This window comes from Pezoporus wallicus, unplaced genomic scaffold (genome assembly GCF_028554395.1).
Source record: "Pezoporus wallicus isolate ANWC-B61680 ecotype Strahan unplaced genomic scaffold, APGP_CSIRO_Pwel_v1 contig_4264, whole genome shotgun sequence".
Lineage (NCBI taxonomy): Eukaryota > Metazoa > Chordata > Aves > Psittaciformes > Psittacidae > Pezoporus > Pezoporus wallicus.
Window position 1 is genome coordinate 2,036,112 of NW_026637102.1, and position 16,909 is coordinate 2,053,020.

Here is a 16,909-nt window from a genome sequence, read left to right on the forward strand (position 1 = left end):
AGCACCAGACTACAAGTATAAACACAAGGAGAGGATAACCACTTACTGTATTTTAGCTAAGTTAGGGCTCTGCATGAAGACAGTTGCTCCTTTATAACCCACTTCAAAAGCATTTTTTTCTGAATTTCCTTATTACTATGTTTCAAATTACAATTCATATGGAAAAAACTTGTCAAGAGTTCTTTTTGAAGTGGCTCCCCTGTTTCGCCACTCTGAGTTACGCAGTCTGTCAAATGTTATTGGTACCTGCAGAACAACTAGTATTTTTTAATCAGTATTGAAATTCTTGAGTCCAGCTGATCCAAGTGTGCTCTAATCAAAAAGAAGGGAAAAGAAAGCAAAGCAGAACTCTGCACATGTGACTGGGTTAATTTTCCTTTGCATTTCTAGAAAGGAAAAAGCACACTGGGCTCAGTCTAAATTTCTTAACTTTGCATAGAGAGAAACTGATGCTGAAGAGAGGCCTCTAGTGATTAAACCCTTTCAAAATACAGTTTCTCTTAACATTGTATAATGTCATTTAGTTATCTCAAGCTTAACTGCAGATAAGCATCCCATTTTTTATCAGTGCCATTCCTCAGGGACCAGGTTAGTTTTCTGTAGCCCTAGTGCATAAGTTATAAAAATATACACATAAACTTGAATAGATTTCTAGTAATAGTATATAGTAATAGTATTTTACAGCCTAGAGGAGTCAGTGTGTTAAAAAAGTGAAAGCAGTCTCATAATAAGGTAGTTACTGATTTCTGTACAAATGGTTGACACCAGAGACTTCTTCTGGGCTGTTAGATATCTATTTTGTATACGAAAAGTAATGTTCAAGTCATGTGTTGTGCAACATAACAAAAAATATGCTACACTCTCAGAATAATCTTTGCAAGCAGCCAAGTAAAAGGGAACAGAGTTATCATCTACCTCTAGCTTCCCCCCAGGAAGCTCTATTAAATAGTTCCTGATTGCTACCACTGCAGCAATGAGGACCTTCAACTCAACAGGTAATGTTCACCTTGTGGCTCATAAACCTTTGAAAAATGATCCACAAAATAAAGCCAGCCCCATTCCTTTGAATTGAAAACCAGTTACCCTTCAAATTCATACCCCTATGCACTATGTTAAATGGTTTAAAAACTGAAGCAAAAAAACATTAAAGTGTTTGTGCATCTTACAGCAGTAATTCACGTCTGAAATAACAGAAGTGTTGACAAAAGCAATGAAGTAGCTAATCACTACCATCCTACAGCAAACTGGGTGGTGATGCTATTGAAATAACATGCAATACATTTCTTAAGCTTTGGAATTCCTTGTCCCAGGACATCATAAACCCTAAAAATACTCAATTCAGTCTATTTTTAAGTTTTTTGCCTCATCTCAGTGTTACAGAATTGCTGCATGCTGCAGTCTCGTACTCTTATTTCATCTGCCACAGGCAATCAAAGACCCAACACTAGGTGGCCCTTTCATCTAATGCAGTCATGTGCACTGACATACAGTTATTAATAGAGCCATATTTTCTGGTGCTATAGAAGTATGTAGTATTTACTTGACTTAAATTAGTCAGAGAGTCAACATGATCAGTTTGTTTTGAACAGCTAACTAGAGAGTAAAGAGCAGGCTGGGGAAGCAACATAGCAAAGAATTATGTAGAAAGTTTCCATTTATTAAATCTGCAATTTTCCAAAGTATCTTTATAAAACCACTGGAAGACCTAACAAACACTTGTTGAGCTGAAGTGCAAAGACCTTTAAAACCAGAAGGTTTATCTCAAAAGGCACATGATAATAGCAAAAAGATAATATTTCCAACTTGGAAATCACAAGAAAGCACTGAAGACTCAAAGGTGGGATTACATTGTTTTACCATCAACTGTACCGATACCCATTAGGTGACTGGAAGAAAGAATCTTCAACACAAGTTTAATAAACACACTGGCAGCCTAAACATCACACTGCTTCCCTACTGTATCAAAACTTTTAGTCAAGAATCTGTTTGATCTTAATCGAAGAGCACCCAGAGGATTTTGGACAATAGCACCAGAATGCTTTGCCTTTCTTGTTCATATGATGTGTTCTGGATCATACCTTCCAGTCACAGCAAGTTGATGCACACGCGCTCCAAAACTGTAGCCCAGGTTAGCTCCGAAATTCTCCCAAATTCACGTGTTCCCATACAAAATGATACCTGATATTGCAGCCTATACAGTTATTTTTTTCCTTTCTTGGCTGCAGTCTTCTTTCCTCCTTTTTTAGTATTATTCGCGTATTTTGCTTCCAGTTGGGCCAAAAAGTTATCCATTTCCTTTTTTCGATCTTTATTTCTGCTCTGGGGGAGGAAAAAACAAACCAAAACCACTCTTTTACAAAATTTTTTTACTACTTCCCAATACAGATTATCCTATTGAAGTTAGATGGCTACATAAAATCTTGGAATAAATTAAACAGGGAATGCAAGCTGCAGAAAGTACAGTACCATCAAGCAGAAGCCAGCCTGAATTCTCTAGGCTCCATACCGAACTTCCTGAATTATGGAGAGAGGTAGCGTGGCTGTAAAAGTCACAACATAAGGCCAGGAAAAGCAAAGCTATTTCTAGTTTATACCCCAAACTATTACATTTTGAGGAATGATTTAGCATAAACATTCTAGGAAGGCCACTGGACGGTAAGATAATAAAACCAGAAAACATCCCAAAAAGCAGAACGTAAACAGTTTCTTTTCTCCATCCCTGAGACACAATAGCAAAATAGTGAGACCTATCAACCCCCTACATCCTTGTGGAATCCATCAGAAAGAATCATTGACACTCTCTGTGCAACTGCCTAAGGCCAGAATTCAAATATTCTGCTTGTGTATGCAATAATAATACTACAATAAGTGTTAATTTAAAAAAAGACACAGATAATAAAACCCATACAATTCTCTGATTATTAAAGTATGTAGACAGCTAACATCAAGGTCAGATTTTAACCTCAGGAACTCAAAACAGCTGCAAGGATCCAAAATACAAAGGCGCTCAGGGAAAACATGATTTTAAGCCAGTAACATAATTATGTTTAACAGATAGAAAAAAGCCTTACCTGAATCAGCGCTTTCAAGTCATCTTCTCCACCAAGGCCCAGCTCATCTTTAGTCTTTTCTGCCTCTCTAGCTTCTTTTTCTGCCTAAAATAGCAAACTAGGTTTTTTTAAAAGTATTTTGCATGTTATTTGACAAAGTCTTACAGTAGTTACCAAATGTTATTTTTTGCATCTCCATACAAATAGCTGCAGAGAAATATGAACAGTTTCTAAGTTTGACCACAGATGAGAAATTAGTCCAAGAAAGCCCATTCTGGTTCCACAATTTAGCCGAGCAAGACAGTTTCTTGGTGTTCCACAATGCTGAATGTGACGTCTATCTGCACCCGTTTCCCCCAGCCAGTTGTCTGAGTAGCTATTTAACTGGTTACTGTGATGTGTATAGAACATATTCTACAAATATCCAGGTAGCAGAAGAGGTCCATTTAGTCCTGAATGTTACTGCACACTTGCCTAAAGGCAAGCATAATGTTTCCCACCATGTACACTTCTTAACTCTGGCAACTCATGGCTTTGTAAATAAATGCAGGAACATGCTAAACTGTAATAAGCCATTGTGTATAATAATGAAATAAAAGTAATATGCAACAGCCTATTACAACTCAGAAGCTTTCCACAACAGTTTCTGGGAGGGCGTGGAGAACACAGGTTAACAAACATGGAAGTCAAAGATCCTGAGCAAGATCTGTAACCCAGCGATCCCTGGGCAAACATTTGGCTCAGGGGCAGTTTCATTTATTTCTACCAAAGGGAAATTAAAAGCTTGTAATAGATAACGTGTTCTCTTTGGTCCCTGATTGATATAACCTACCCGCCTTTTTCTTGCTGTCATTTTCTGCTTAGACTCTTTTACGAAACCTTTGTAGGATGGGACTTCTCCAGCCGCAATGGCTTTTTCAATGATTTTCCGTATCCTTGGTTCATCCGTATAGTCCACACACAACACTGACTCCATTATTCTGTCCATGTCACCCTCGAAATCCATGTATGCTGCTTTAACATCGGCTAGTTCTTCCTCTGAGTCTTTATATCTCTTTTCGAAGTCTTCAATATCTTTTACAGTAATCTGAAGCAAAGAGGTGACACTTGCAGAGTTTCAGGATGTATTCGCCAGAAGAGACAGCACACACGCACACTCCACACACCCCCAGTGCTCCAGTTTTAGAGAGCTCGTAGGGCAGACCTTGCTACAGCCGCGCAGCAGCGGGCTTCCCCTTCCCGCAAGGGTCTGCTATCCCGTCGGGGCGAGCCCTGGGGGTCCCCTGCCCGCTTTTACCTTCTTAAAGAGCAGCCGCCAATACTCCAGCCAGTCCCGCTCGCCGCCCAGCGCCTCGCCCTCCTCGTCCACCGTGCCCTGCTCGTCGTACAGGGCGCGCTGCTCCGCATCGCTCAGGACGGCGTACGCCTTGCTCAGGATCTGCAGGACACACGGGGCGGCCGGGCTGTCAGTCGGTCAGTCACGGCCAGCCGCAAGCGCCGCCCGCCCTCTCTCCCGCGCTCACCTGGAACCTCCGCGTCGCCTCCTCCTTAGCATCGGGCTCGGCGCGGTCGGGATGGACGCGGAGCGAGGCGCGGTGGTAGCCGCGGCGGATCTCCTCGGGCGAAGCCTCCCTGCGGACACCCAGGACGCGGTAGAGGTCAGGGGAGCCGAAGGCGGCCTCACACAGCTCCAGCAGCCCCATCCCGCCAACACAAGACCGCCAACCGCCCCCGCGCCGCGCCACGCCCCGCCCCGCCAGCTCCCGCGAGAGCTGGGCAAGGCTGGGATGCGCATGCGTGAGACGGACGGCGGGGTCGCGGTTGCAGAAGCTGGGCCACACAGAGGCAGCATCGGTGCATGGTGAAAAGGGGAACGAATAAAGGGGAGGCAAGGAAATCGTATTTGTCTTTCCATTTACCAGCTTTGCTGGCTCTTATGGGCCATTCCGGGTGGATGAAATCCACTGACTACTGGAAAAGCTTGCCTGCCTTCTGAAAGCACAGATGCAACAAAGTACTTAGTGAAAGTAGACTTTCACTAAGACAAAGACTCCAGGAAAAAAAAAACAACAAACTCCAGAAGCTCTTGAAAATTTCTGTTTATTACACCGAAATTCCATGTTCCAACCTTTCACACATTTTCTGTTCCTTCCAGGCTGTCCCAGATGTGACAACAGGAAGGCAAAAGTGTTTGCGTGTATCCAAACAAAACCATGGAATAAAAGCCCAATAAAGATATGTTTATAGAAAACTCATCTGGTCTTTAATTAAATGCAACGCAAGCGGTATACACAAGCTGATAGGTACAAAAAGTCAGATGCATGAAATAAAAGTTAGCATTTTACCTTTCTTGCACCTTCTGCTGAAATGTAGAACATTTCACTACCATTACCATGGAGGGAATAAAACACAGCAGCATTAACTCGGACTTCAGCTCTTATTTACAGGATTTAGATGGTAACATCGTAGAATATTGTTGCTTTTATAAAAAAAAATATAAAAGCTATAGCTATTATCTACCACTGCTGGAGAGCTCTGCTGGTGCCAGTGGGTATCACTATTCACAGCTTGATTAACCAGTTATTGTTGTACAGTTCAGGCTATGCCTGCAATGATTATTTCAGTCAGTTCTGAGGGACACTGAATCCTCTCTGACCTTATCACCTTTTCTCCTTCTCCAAAGGGCCCTTCATGGGTTTTCCGAATTTCAGTGCTAATGCTGACTGCAGCATTAACACGGCACGATGACGATATGACAACCAAAGGGGATTAAAATATAAAAATTCCCGACCATTTTATTCTTCTGATTTTTTTAACTTCTGTTTCACCTTCTGTTCATGTGAGGAAGCTTTGACTGGTTCAGCTTTCTTTGCAGTTTCAGCAGTTTTCTTTTTTGGGTTTTTCTGTCTGGAACGGACAAGGTCTTCACGTCCAAGTTGAATCATTTTTGCTTCCCACAGCTTCATTTCATTCTCATACCGAATCTTGTCATCTTCAGCAAGCTGCATGTATGGCTGGAAAAAAAAGAGGTAGCAACAGTTACAGAAGAGGCTTTGTCTGAATAACTGCCACGTCACATCCTCCCCTTTGACGCAAAGGTGACTTCAAACAGGACCTGTGCAGTGCGGATCCCAGGCATTCACCATGGCTGCCAGAAAATTAATTAAAAAAATCAAATTTGCACAGAAATACAAAACCTTATCATTGTATTATGATTATGTCAATAGATGGCCATTCCTGAAGAGGAAGTTTATTTAATATTGCTACTAACAGCTAAGGCTTTTAATTTAAGAACTAGTTTGAGAGAGCAGAGCTGGTGTATGTAAGGAAGAGGAATAGGTATTTCTGCAGAACTATTTCAAATTATTTTTCTACAGGAAGAACATGAACCTAGTGTATGTTCTAAGTACACATTCAAAGCATCTGGAAGAAGAGCAGTCAGGAGGAAGGACACTAGGGTACAGAATACTTAAAATCTGGAGGTTTAGCCTAGATTTTAGTAAAAAATAAATAAATAAAAATCTCAGGGGCGCTGAGATTTTCATGTACCCATCCGCAGGTTCATATTTCAACACACTGGCAGAAAACTATCCCAAGGCAATCAAAGTTAAAAAATACCACATGCACATCACTTGCAGACTTCTGTTGCTTTTACCCGTGAGATTCTTTCCATGAGCAGTGAATTACTATGCTGGCATTAAAAAAACAGTATTATACATTATTAGGAAAAAAACATCAAATTGTTGCAAATTATTCCACCTTCCTCCCTAAATGCCACCCAGCATCCATGTCCAGACATATGGAACTTCCATCCTATCCAACTGACTGACATTTCATCAACACTGTAAAGAAGCAGTCATTAATAGTATAAAAGTAATGACAGCCTTTTTCAAGATGCATTATAAAAATCTGAGAATTATCTTCAGTACCATATTTTGAGGAACCAAGTTCAAGACTTCATATGAATTTATTAATTTTGACTCAAGTCTGTCATTTCCTGGTTAGATCAGAGCCTCATCGAAATTCACTGACATACCTGCTTTTGGGAACTGGACAGTTTTTGCCATGTATCATATAATTGCTTCATCTTTGCCTACAGGATATAAAAGATGCAATGTATTAGAATTATTCTACCAGCAGGCTGACTGCAGAGGGTTACACATGCCATGCTAGTGAAAGCCAAATACAAACCAATGTAAAAAAGCACAAAGTCACACAAGCTTAATACCCCACCCACTCAATGAAGGGAATTAATAAACTATACTGTTCAGTAAGTTGCTGGGCCTCATCTGGGGCATGTTTACAGACAATATAAGCATGAAGCAGTTTAAGTCATTTAGCCTGCTGTGAAAGCAGGCAGGTACAGCAGCTGAGCTGATTTGTAGCAACACGACTACATCTCACTGGGTGTTATCAGCTTCATTTAGAACAACCCCTAACTTGAGCCAAGCCCCCCTAAGTATTAACCATGTTCACAGGAAACTGTACTACTTAAGGAGTATTTGGCCACAGGTGTGTCAAACTGGGCCTCAGCTGACTGGAGATGCCTGCCTTGTACATAGAAAATGAAGGAACAAACTATTCCCACCACTCTGATTTTGTGACTAACTGCATAAGGTAACAAATGCATTGGGCATACAGGCGAAGTCTCCAGCACTTCAAGTGCTGTAATCCAGCAGCATAACTTCAATCACCCCAAGTGCAGACCTCATGCATCTGCTGAGGAACTCTTCGATGTTCCATAACATCAAATGAGCTACAGGAGATACAATAACCACTACTACAGAAAGGGTAGCAGGCAATCACAACCATTTGAAAAACTAATCTATTTCTACACCAAAACAAAGGAAAGTAGAATTCTCTCCTTACAGAATGAACAGATGAAGTCTCTAACACTGAAGTGCAAAAAGTCGCACAAACATTGCTACAGCAGTTTATATGGGACATGCCACCAGCAGGATAGCCAGATCGTTGCAGCCTTAAAAATGTATATCCTAAACAAAGCAAAACCCACATAATGACCTACTGAACAGTTTTGTTGAAAATTACAGAATCTAAAACAGATTTTCTGGATACAGCAGATCTATTTTAAAGAACAATCTTTCTTGACTTACCGTAGCTGAAATTCCCTCACTTGCTTTAAACTTTTCTGACACAAAAATGTTAAAGGCACTTCGAGATTTTTTAGGTTTTCCAAGCACAGTCAATTCCTTTAAAAACAAAAAGAAAAGTTATTCAATCTGCCAAGTGTGCATTTTTCCAAAGCTAAGCTTACCATTTATCTTCGTATTTTACAAAAAAAATCAGGCTCAAGTTCCAGGTTTGGTGGCTTATTCCACAAACTGGACTGTATCTCGAAATGCTTTCACCACTCATCAAGACTAATGCTAAACTAAATTAAGAAAAGCTAACAACCTAGATTTTCACAATCCTTTTTTGGAGAGGCATGGATTTGATGGATGGACCACTTGGTGGATAAGGAATTGGCTGGATGATCGCACTCAGAGAGTTGTGGTCAACAGCTCCATGTCCAAGTGGAAACCGGTGACAAGTGACATTCCATAGGGGTCAGTATTGGGACCGATCCTGTTCAACATCTTCGTCAGCAATGAAGATTGAGTGCACCCACAGTAAGTTTGCTGATGACACCAAGCTATGTGGTGCAGTCAACATGCTGGAGGGAAGGGATGCCATCCAGAAGGACCCTGACAGGCTTGAGATATAGGCCCATGTTAACCTCAAAGTTCAACAAAGCAAAGTGCAAGGTCCTGCACATGGGCTGGGGCAATCCCAAGCACAAATACAAGCTGGGCAGACACTGGATTGAGAGCAGGCCTAAGAAGGACGTGGGGGTGTTGATTGATAAGAAGCTCAATGTGATCCACTAATGTGCGACTGCAGCCCAGAAAGCCAACCATGTGCTATGTGGCACCAAAAGGCATGTGACCAGCAGCCTGAGGGAGGTGAGAGTGCTCTACTCTGGTCTCTTGAGGCCCCACCTGCAGTACTGCATTCAGCTGTGGGACCCCCACCATAAGAAGGACACTGACTTGCTAGAGCAAGTCCAGAGGGCCATGAAGATGATTAGAGGGCTGGAGCACCTCTCATATGGAGACAGGCTGAGAGAGTTGGGCTTGTTCAGCCTGGAGAAGAGAAGGCTCCAGGCAGAACTTCTAGCAGCTCCCAGTACCTCAAAGGGCCCTATGTGAAAGCTGGAGAAGGACTTTTTACAAGGGCCTGTAGGGATAGGACAAACAGCTTTGAATTGAAAAACCATAGATTTAGATTAGACATAAGGAAGAAGTCCCTCACTGTGAGGTTGGTGAGACAATGGAACAGGTTGTCCAGAGAAGTTGTGGCTGCCCCATCCCTGGAAGTATTCAAGACCAGGCTGGATAGGGCTCAGCTTTGAGCAACCTGGTCTACTGGAGGTGTCTCTGCCCATGGCTGGTTGGAACTGGATTATCTTTAAGGTCCCTTCCAACCCAAACCAGTCTATGATAAAGCACACCTAAGAGATTCGCTTCTATGCGGCCCTAATTCAACAGCTACACATACAGCAAAGTGTAAAACAAATCAAAGAAAGTAAGGAAAAAAGACTACATCAAATAGCTGCTACCTGTAGCATGCCCCACTGAAGTGACAGATACAAGGCCTTTGTGAGCAGCTATTTCTGGATGCCTTTCCAACCAAACAAGGTATTGCTGGTTCAGATGTCTTTTATTACCTATCATTTCTCTAGGAATATGAAGAAAAAATCGTAGAGAAACTACCTCTAAGCACAAAGATATGTGATAGTTCTGGTCTTCAAATAGAGGAGAGCTACTAGAATAACTATTAACACCAGCAATTATTTTAGTCCACAGGGTTGTGGGGTTTTTTTTGTGTTTTTTGTTTGTTTGCTTTTCGACAGGGTGTGTTTGTGGTGTGGGTTTGGTTTTTTTTTTATTCTGAATCACTTTTACATTTTTAAGTATTTCATTTCTGCTCTGTGTACTGGACAAACATACGTTAGGTTCCTTGAGAGAAAATAAACCTGAAGTTCAAATTACTTACTCTTTTTATCCTGAGTGATCTTCTTTTTGCTTGTTGTCTATTCCTTTCTTCTTTCAAAGCAGCAGCCTGGGCTGGAGTTAGCTGTGCTTTATATGCAGCCACCTCTTTTTCGTATCTTTGCCATTCTGTCTTGCTAGCTTCCTCATAAACCTTCAACACGAACAATCAGAAACCTTAAAGATGCTTTCAGTCAGAGAAGCACTTGACCATTAAACAAGCTAACGCTTTTAACCTACTAGTAAAAAATATTACAGGCTACCCTGGAACATAAGATTTTTAAAGTAAAGTAGCAATTTTAGATATGTTTGAGCAGCAGAACTGATTCAGAAGAACTCAAATTCGAAACCTTGGCTCCTCCTGTTAATTATCTTAGTCACTCTGATAACACTGCACAAATCTTCAGAGGCAGCTCAAAGCAGTAACAATCTTCCATACAAGGAGGAAAAGCTGAAGCTTGGTTGAAACACTTACTCTTAACGTGTGCATACTCAGTGCAGCACCCAAGTGCTCCAGTCACCAAACACGTTGCTACACTGGCCAATACCAGGTAGAGAAGCATCACAAACTCATGGCCTTGGTACCAGGGCACCAAAAGCAGCTGAGCCAGGCTACCAAGTATCCATGTAGACTTGAAAAATCACCATCCTGTTCTCTGTTTCAGACATACAAATGGGAAGGCAAACTTTATACCAAGGCATGTGGTGCAAGAAGTCCAGAAGGGGTAAAAGAGCACTTCAATTCTACTGAACAAAGGTATCATTTCAGCTAGAAAAGTGCAGTTAGTTCCCAACTGAATCTAATTGCTAACTGCAATCATGGAAGAACAATCATTACTTTGCTGGAAATGGCACGTATATTCAGAAATGATTAGCAGTTCATAAGCTTGTTTTGCATTATCCCTTGAAATTGCCACTCTTAAAGAAACTTCACTACTTATGACAGAAAGTTAACTAGATGAAACTGAAAGAAAGTTACCTGTAAGTTAGGTCTCAGGTTACTAGCAGGAAAAAAAAGCTGTGGTCCACCAAAATTAACTGAGGTTTCACCTAACTTATGGATATGAAAGCAGAAAAACTTTCCAATGTTTATGTTATTATACATGTAATGCACATGCATACACAATTACCATTCAAAAAGAAATGAGATGCTGGTTCGTGGCCCTACAGCCACACAGAGCAAGAGCTGTGTCACTTCTCTGGCAACAGATTAAAAACACTAAGGTAACATGTACTATTGTCAAAGTATCTTCCTGTATTTGATTTACATAGGAAGGTTTTAGTAGCAGGAGAACTATGGGGGTGGCTTCTGTGGGAAGCTACTACAAGCTTCCCCTATGTCCAACAGGGCCAATGCCAGCAGCTTCACAACAGACCTGCTGCTGGACAAGGCAGAGCCGAACAGTGATGGTGGTAGTGCCTCTGGGGTACCATGTTTAGGAAGAGGGGTGGGAGAACAAAAACTTCAGCCAGAGACAGGAGTGAGAATATGTAAGAGAAACAGCTCTGCAGGCACCAGGGTCAGTGGAGGAGCAGGGCAAGAGGTGATCCACGTGCCAGAGCAGAGGTTCCTCTGCAGCCTGTGGTGCAGACCATGGCAAGACAGGCTGCCCCTCACAGCACATGGAGGTCTATCGTAGAGCAGATAGCCACCTGCAGCCCATGGAGGACACCACGCAGACAGATGCTCAAAGGAGGCTGTGACCCTGTGGGAAGCCCAAGATGGAGGAGGGCCTTTGCAGGACCTGTGGCCTCAGGGAGAGAGGAGCCCACGGTGGAGCAGGTTTGCTGGCAGGACTTGTGACCCCATGGAAGGGACCCACACTGGAGCAGTTTGTGAATAACTGCAGCCCATGGGAAGCACTTACATTGGAGAAATTTGTGGAGGACTGTGTCCCATGGGAGGGAGCCCAGGCTGGAGAAGGGGAGGAGTGTGAGGAGTCCCCCTCCTGAGGAGGAAGGAGCAGCAGAGACAGTATCTGATGCACTGACCACAACACCCATTCCCCATCCCTCTGCACTGCTGTGAGAGAGAGAAATTGAGAATAAAAAAGTTAAGCCTGGGAAGAAAGGGGTGGTGGTGGAGGGAGGTGTTTTTTAAGATTTAGTTTTACTTCTCATTATCCTACTGATTGTATTTGTAACAAATTAAACAAATTTCCACCAGTTGAGTCTGGTTTTGCCTCTGATGGTAACTGGTGACTGATCTCTCTTCCTGTCCTTGAGCACTTGGTTATATTTTCTCTCCCCTGTCCAGCTGAGAAGGGGGAGTGACAAGAGTGGCTTTGGTGGGCACCTGATGTGCAGTCAGGGTCAACCCACCACACTTTATCAGAGTACTTCAAAAAAGCTCCAAATTCTCTTCAGAATTGTTTTCATGTCTGAACCTTTATATACAAGTACTTTCAAATTGTTGTTGAAAAAAACAAACAAAAGCCGCAACAAAAGAACCATCATGTGCACACACACACAAAGCAACAAAGAAAAAAACCCAAACAGGACACCAAACCAAGTATAACAACTATTATAAACTCAGTAGTCTTAGTGCACCCCACAAAGTTACAAACTCACCTGCTTCTGTGATGCTGGTAACTCCCTCCAAGCACCTGCCATTTTTTTAAGCAGCTCCTTGCTGTTTATTTCTGTACATTAAGATTAGAAAGCAAGAAAATAAAGTTCAATTTTCTATCTTCTTCATTTTTTTCTCAAGGAAATACATCACTAGTATCTTCTTTCTGTACAAACATATATTTCTGCTTTCACAGAACTTATTGTAGCAGCTAAAGGGAGCTGAAATATTTGGGGGAGAAGGGGAAGTCCCTGCCCTTGGTTCGCACTCAGAAGAAACGTGCAGTTCTAAACTGAAGCACCATTTCAAGACAGACAGAGACACACCTATTACAACTGCACAAGTTTCATTGTTGTGATTTTTTTTAGTTTTGATTTGGATCTTTTTCTATATAATGCAAGACGGTCTGAAGTTGGAGTGGAGACAGGGAAGAAACCAGAAGTAAAATTTCCAGTTCTCTTTTTTTTTTTGGCTGGATTCCTCAAAAGGAATATAATGTGACCATATCCACCTGATACAGTACATATGCTTTATTATAGTACTTTAGTTAGAATATTATTAAACAGAAGTCAAAGAAAAAGTAACTTCTTTCTCTCACAAACAAAATTACAGTGACTTAAATCTGCTCTGATTTTCAGGTGATTGTGTTTGACTCTGCCCCTTTGGTGAGGTTTCCAGCCAGACCTGAACTTGTGAAGGAGGAAAAACCAGAAAAAGAAAAAGGTGGTGGTGGAGAGAGGCCCAAAGCTTTCCTTTTCTGGAAAAACCCTTATGAGGCTTTTCCTCTACTTTACACTAAAAGAAAAAAATAGATCTTCCTCTCTCCCACCTCAAATGTAACGTTCAGCCACCTAAAGAGTGGGAAAGCAGAACTATGCTCTTATCAGTTACTTGCCTTCCAAAATTCTGCAAAAACAAGACAGATAGGAAGTTTTTAATACATATATACCAATCTTAAAACCTCTGCAAATATGATACTTTGCCAATGCTAAAAGAAAACAGATAAATCATTGGGTTATTTTTGAACACTACCTCCAGTGGAACAAGAAAGCCTCAAGATCTCAATTTGTATGTGAGATACAGTACATTTATTTGCAATTATTGAAATCTGGGAAACATGTGGGAAACACTGGTGTGGCACATAACTACAGTATAATCTGCAAGTTCAGTTCTCAACCTTTCAGGCTGTTGAACTACCAAGCAAAACATGGGATCAAATGGCTTTCCCTACCTAAATTAACCTCATGACTTGCCCAGTGTGACCATAGTTCTTTAAGCATTTTTACATTCAACAGTGTTTTCCAAATCAACTCTGCATGCCATTTTGCTTCCCTCTAAGCAAGAAGAGTGACTGCATTGACTATAAATGAAATTTTTGATAATAAATTAAACATATTAACCAGAACCATTTTCCTCTAAATAAATTTACTTTTTCTCATACGTACTTTAAGGCAATCCATTAGGTTTTAAATTACAAAGCATTAGAATAACATCATACACAGCTTGTTATAGCAGCAATAGTGTACTTCAAATAAAGACAGATTTTAAAATAACTGAAAACCACAAATCACTCTTAACATGCATGGCCTATGTAAGCTCCTTCTTCAAACATTTTTAAAGTTACACAAAAATGTTCACTATTTTGAGTTGCTAGGTATAGAAGATCAAGCTAATACACATATAGGCAGGAAGTACAGCAATACTGTATTTACTTCTGGTATGCTACAGATAAAAAAGATGGGCTTGGTCTCCTGAAACCTGGGTAATATGCTTTGATTACTTCATAGAATCACAGAATACCCGGTTGGAAGGACCTCAAGGCAACTGAGATATTTAGGTCCCAAATGACCTCAGCAGAATTAGAAGTCAATTCTTATTGTTTCAGAGATGATCTAGAACATCCTGAGACAAATGTTACCTACAGCATGAACTCAGCCACAGATAGTTTCCTGAAAATTGCTGTAGTCTATAGCACTGTGAAAGGGCATAGCAATAAATCACAGGAAAACAAATTCTCAAGAAGAGCGACACCTTGGATACTGGTACAGAAGCTGTCTATCTTCTTCAATTTTCCACTAGTGCATTGTCTACAGAATGAGTTAATGCAGAGACTGAGTACGGATATCATGTAATTTCATGTATGCTCAGGAGAGCTTTTGCATTATTTTTTAAAAATTGTTTTTGCACCCACCTTGTACTTGTTAGCCCTCTCAGCTATCATGAGCAAAATGTTACAGAGTTACTTCAGCTGCAAGGGTTGGTTACCTGGGGCATGCAAGGCCAGGCTGGATGGGGCTTTGAGCAATTTGGTCTAGTGGAGGGTGTCCCTGCCCGTGGCAGAAGGTTTTCAAATAGATGGTCTTTATGGTCCCTTCCAACCCAAAACAAGCCTATGATCTTACATTCATCTGGTCCGACCTTTCTTGACAAAGCACGAACCAGACTAGATGACCTGGCACACTGTCCAGCTGTAACTTAAAAGTGTCCAACACCGGGCAGATTACCGATTACTCTCTGTTCGCGACATTTATTTTTACAAATAAACACTTCGTTTCAGTTTTCTTCGTTAATCACATTCTGGAGGGAAAACACAGTATACATTTGAACTGAGAACAGCTTTACAACAAAACCTCTGACACGCTTGACATTCTAAGACTTTGCATTTCTAAACGCAAAACGAAGCGAACGCGAATCCTCTCGCACCTTCAGACCTCATACCTGGATGTTTCTGCTTGAAAACTGGACGGTTTTCTACTAAGAAGCGTAAATAGGCCGTCATAGGCCGCTTTGGGGCCTCATCCGTGCTGATCCCCCTGGAAAAGCACTTCTCAACCGAGGCGACACCGCAGGCCCTGCACACAACGACACCACTCGTTACCCCCACAGAGCCCGGTAAAGCACACTGCCCTCGCGAGAGGCCCGGCGCACGCTCGGGGGAGCCCCTCACCCGCCGAGGAGGGGCACCCCCGTTCCCGGAGCCGCGCTCCCGCCTCGCCCGCACCTGAGGAGCCTGTGCGCGCCGGTAACGACGGTCGCGGCCCGGCCCAGGACCGACCGCACCGCCGCCATGCCTCCGCCCGCCTGCGCGCGCAGAGGTCGCGCGGCAGCCGCACGGCACCCTGGGACAGCGGCCGCCGCGCGGCGAGGGCACGGGCTGCGGCCGCGGTGACGCAAGCGAGGGGCGGGGCCAGAAGTGGAGGGGACGCACCAAGGTGACCCCGCGGGGGAGGCCGAGCCCGCCCCCGTTGTGCCCTCTCCGCCCCGGCACACAGTGCAGTACGCACGTTCCGTGTTGGGTACGTTCGGCCGCTTGGAGCGTACAGGGGCCCAAAGCGACAGTGACACGGTTGAGCTTGCGGGAGGGCTGAGGTACCGGCCTGCCTGCACCGTGCAGGTGCTGCAAAAAAAAAGGGGGCTGCACGGAATACGGTGCTTCCCCCCACCCCCATAATTTCCCTGAATGGAGAAGAAGACTGTAAGAATCACAGACTGGGTTCATGCTTTTTAACCAGAGTGTTTATAAGACCAACACTGATTTAGTATTTAAACAGGCTGCTGGGAGAACGCCTGACAGACTGGAGCCGGTCTTCCTTTTCTAATGAGCCTGCTGCTCTCATACTGTGATGGAAAGACAGTCCAGCACGTATGACAGGAGCCGAAAAATTACCAGTTGAAATACAGCAAGTCGAAAGGGAGCATGTATTTTGAGATGCAATTCAAACTTCGAGTTTCACACTGTTCAATATAGATAATGCGGACTTTTAAATAACTTCTAATACAACTGTATTACTACTGATCTAGACAAAAATAAAAGCTCTGGGAACACATTGTGATGGTCAGCTTTCTACCACCGTTTCAGAAGTATAAATAGCGGCTTTGGCTCCCCTAGCACCAGTGTATTACTTCAAGTATAGTGAAAACACACATTAACAACAGATTCCTCCACCTTTATTTAACTTAAAATAGCCATGTTTGCTTAAGCCTCTAAGATTAACTGAGCCATTCCCCATCAAGATTTTGTTTCAGAAGTCATTGTTACATCATAGATAAAACCATAACACAGGAGTAACATTTGCCCATGTGTGACCAACTTACACGTCTGTAGGACAGCAAGCATTAAGGTAACAATGATCCTCCAGCAGGAATACAAGCTCCCACTGTGCACGCTTCCCCTCTCCCAACCACTCCCAATGCCAGTTTTGGCATTCATTAAAATAAAAAGGGCAAATACGGCATTG

General features: G+C 42.6%; 2 protein-coding genes across 3 annotated transcripts; both read right to left on the minus strand.

Annotated features, from left to right (window-relative positions):
- Nucleotides 1–1,777: 1,777 nt before the first annotated feature.
- Nucleotides 1,778–4,757, minus strand: DNAJC9 (DnaJ heat shock protein family (Hsp40) member C9). Its single transcript, XM_057403378.1, has 5 exons — nt 4,574–4,757; nt 4,348–4,488; nt 3,883–4,137; nt 3,072–3,155; nt 1,778–2,319 (listed from the first exon to the last, which is right to left on the minus strand). The coding sequence occupies exons 1-5, from the start codon at nt 4,751–4,753 to the stop codon at nt 2,200–2,202; spliced, it is 780 nt and encodes a 259-aa protein (XP_057259361.1). The 5' UTR covers nt 4,754–4,757; the 3' UTR covers nt 1,778–2,199.
- A 377-nt stretch (nt 4,758–5,134) lies between these two features.
- TFAM (transcription factor A, mitochondrial) lies at nt 5,135–15,756 on the minus strand. 2 transcript variants are annotated; one of them, XM_057403376.1, is made up of 7 exons: nt 15,673–15,756; nt 15,390–15,523; nt 12,674–12,744; nt 10,107–10,256; nt 8,165–8,260; nt 7,087–7,143; nt 5,135–6,064 (listed from the first exon to the last, which is right to left on the minus strand). In XM_057403376.1, the coding sequence occupies exons 1-7, from the start codon at nt 15,738–15,740 to the stop codon at nt 5,846–5,848; spliced, it is 795 nt and encodes a 264-aa protein (XP_057259359.1). In that variant the 5' UTR covers nt 15,741–15,756; the 3' UTR covers nt 5,135–5,845. The 2 variants fall into 2 exon arrangements, with proteins under 2 accessions (XP_057259359.1, XP_057259360.1); XM_057403377.1 differs by lacking the exon at nt 7,087–7,143.
- Nucleotides 15,757–16,909: the final 1,153 nt, after the last annotated feature.

Coding starts and splice junctions, on each gene's coding strand:
- TFAM (XM_057403376.1), bottom strand. CDS start 15,740: ATGGCGGCGGTGCGGTCGGTCCTGGGCCGGGCCGCGACCGTCGTTACC. Junction 8,261..10,106: donor GATCACTCAGGATAAAAAGA/GTAAGTAATTTG, acceptor TTGTTTTTAAAG/GAATTGACTGTGCTTGGAAA. Junction 6,065..7,086: donor TGTCCAGTTCCCAAAAGCAG/GTATGTCAGTGA, acceptor TTTTTTTTCCAG/CCATACATGCAGCTTGCTGA.
- DNAJC9 (XM_057403378.1), bottom strand. CDS start 4,753: ATGGGGCTGCTGGAGCTGTGTGAGGCCGCCTTCGGCTCCCCTGACCTC. Junction 4,489..4,573: donor AGGCGACGCGGAGGTTCCAG/GTGAGCGCGGGA, acceptor TGTGTCCTGCAG/ATCCTGAGCAAGGCGTACGC. Junction 3,156..3,882: donor TGACAGCAAGAAAAAGGCGG/GTAGGTTATATC, acceptor TTGCTATTTTAG/GCAGAAAAAGAAGCTAGAGA.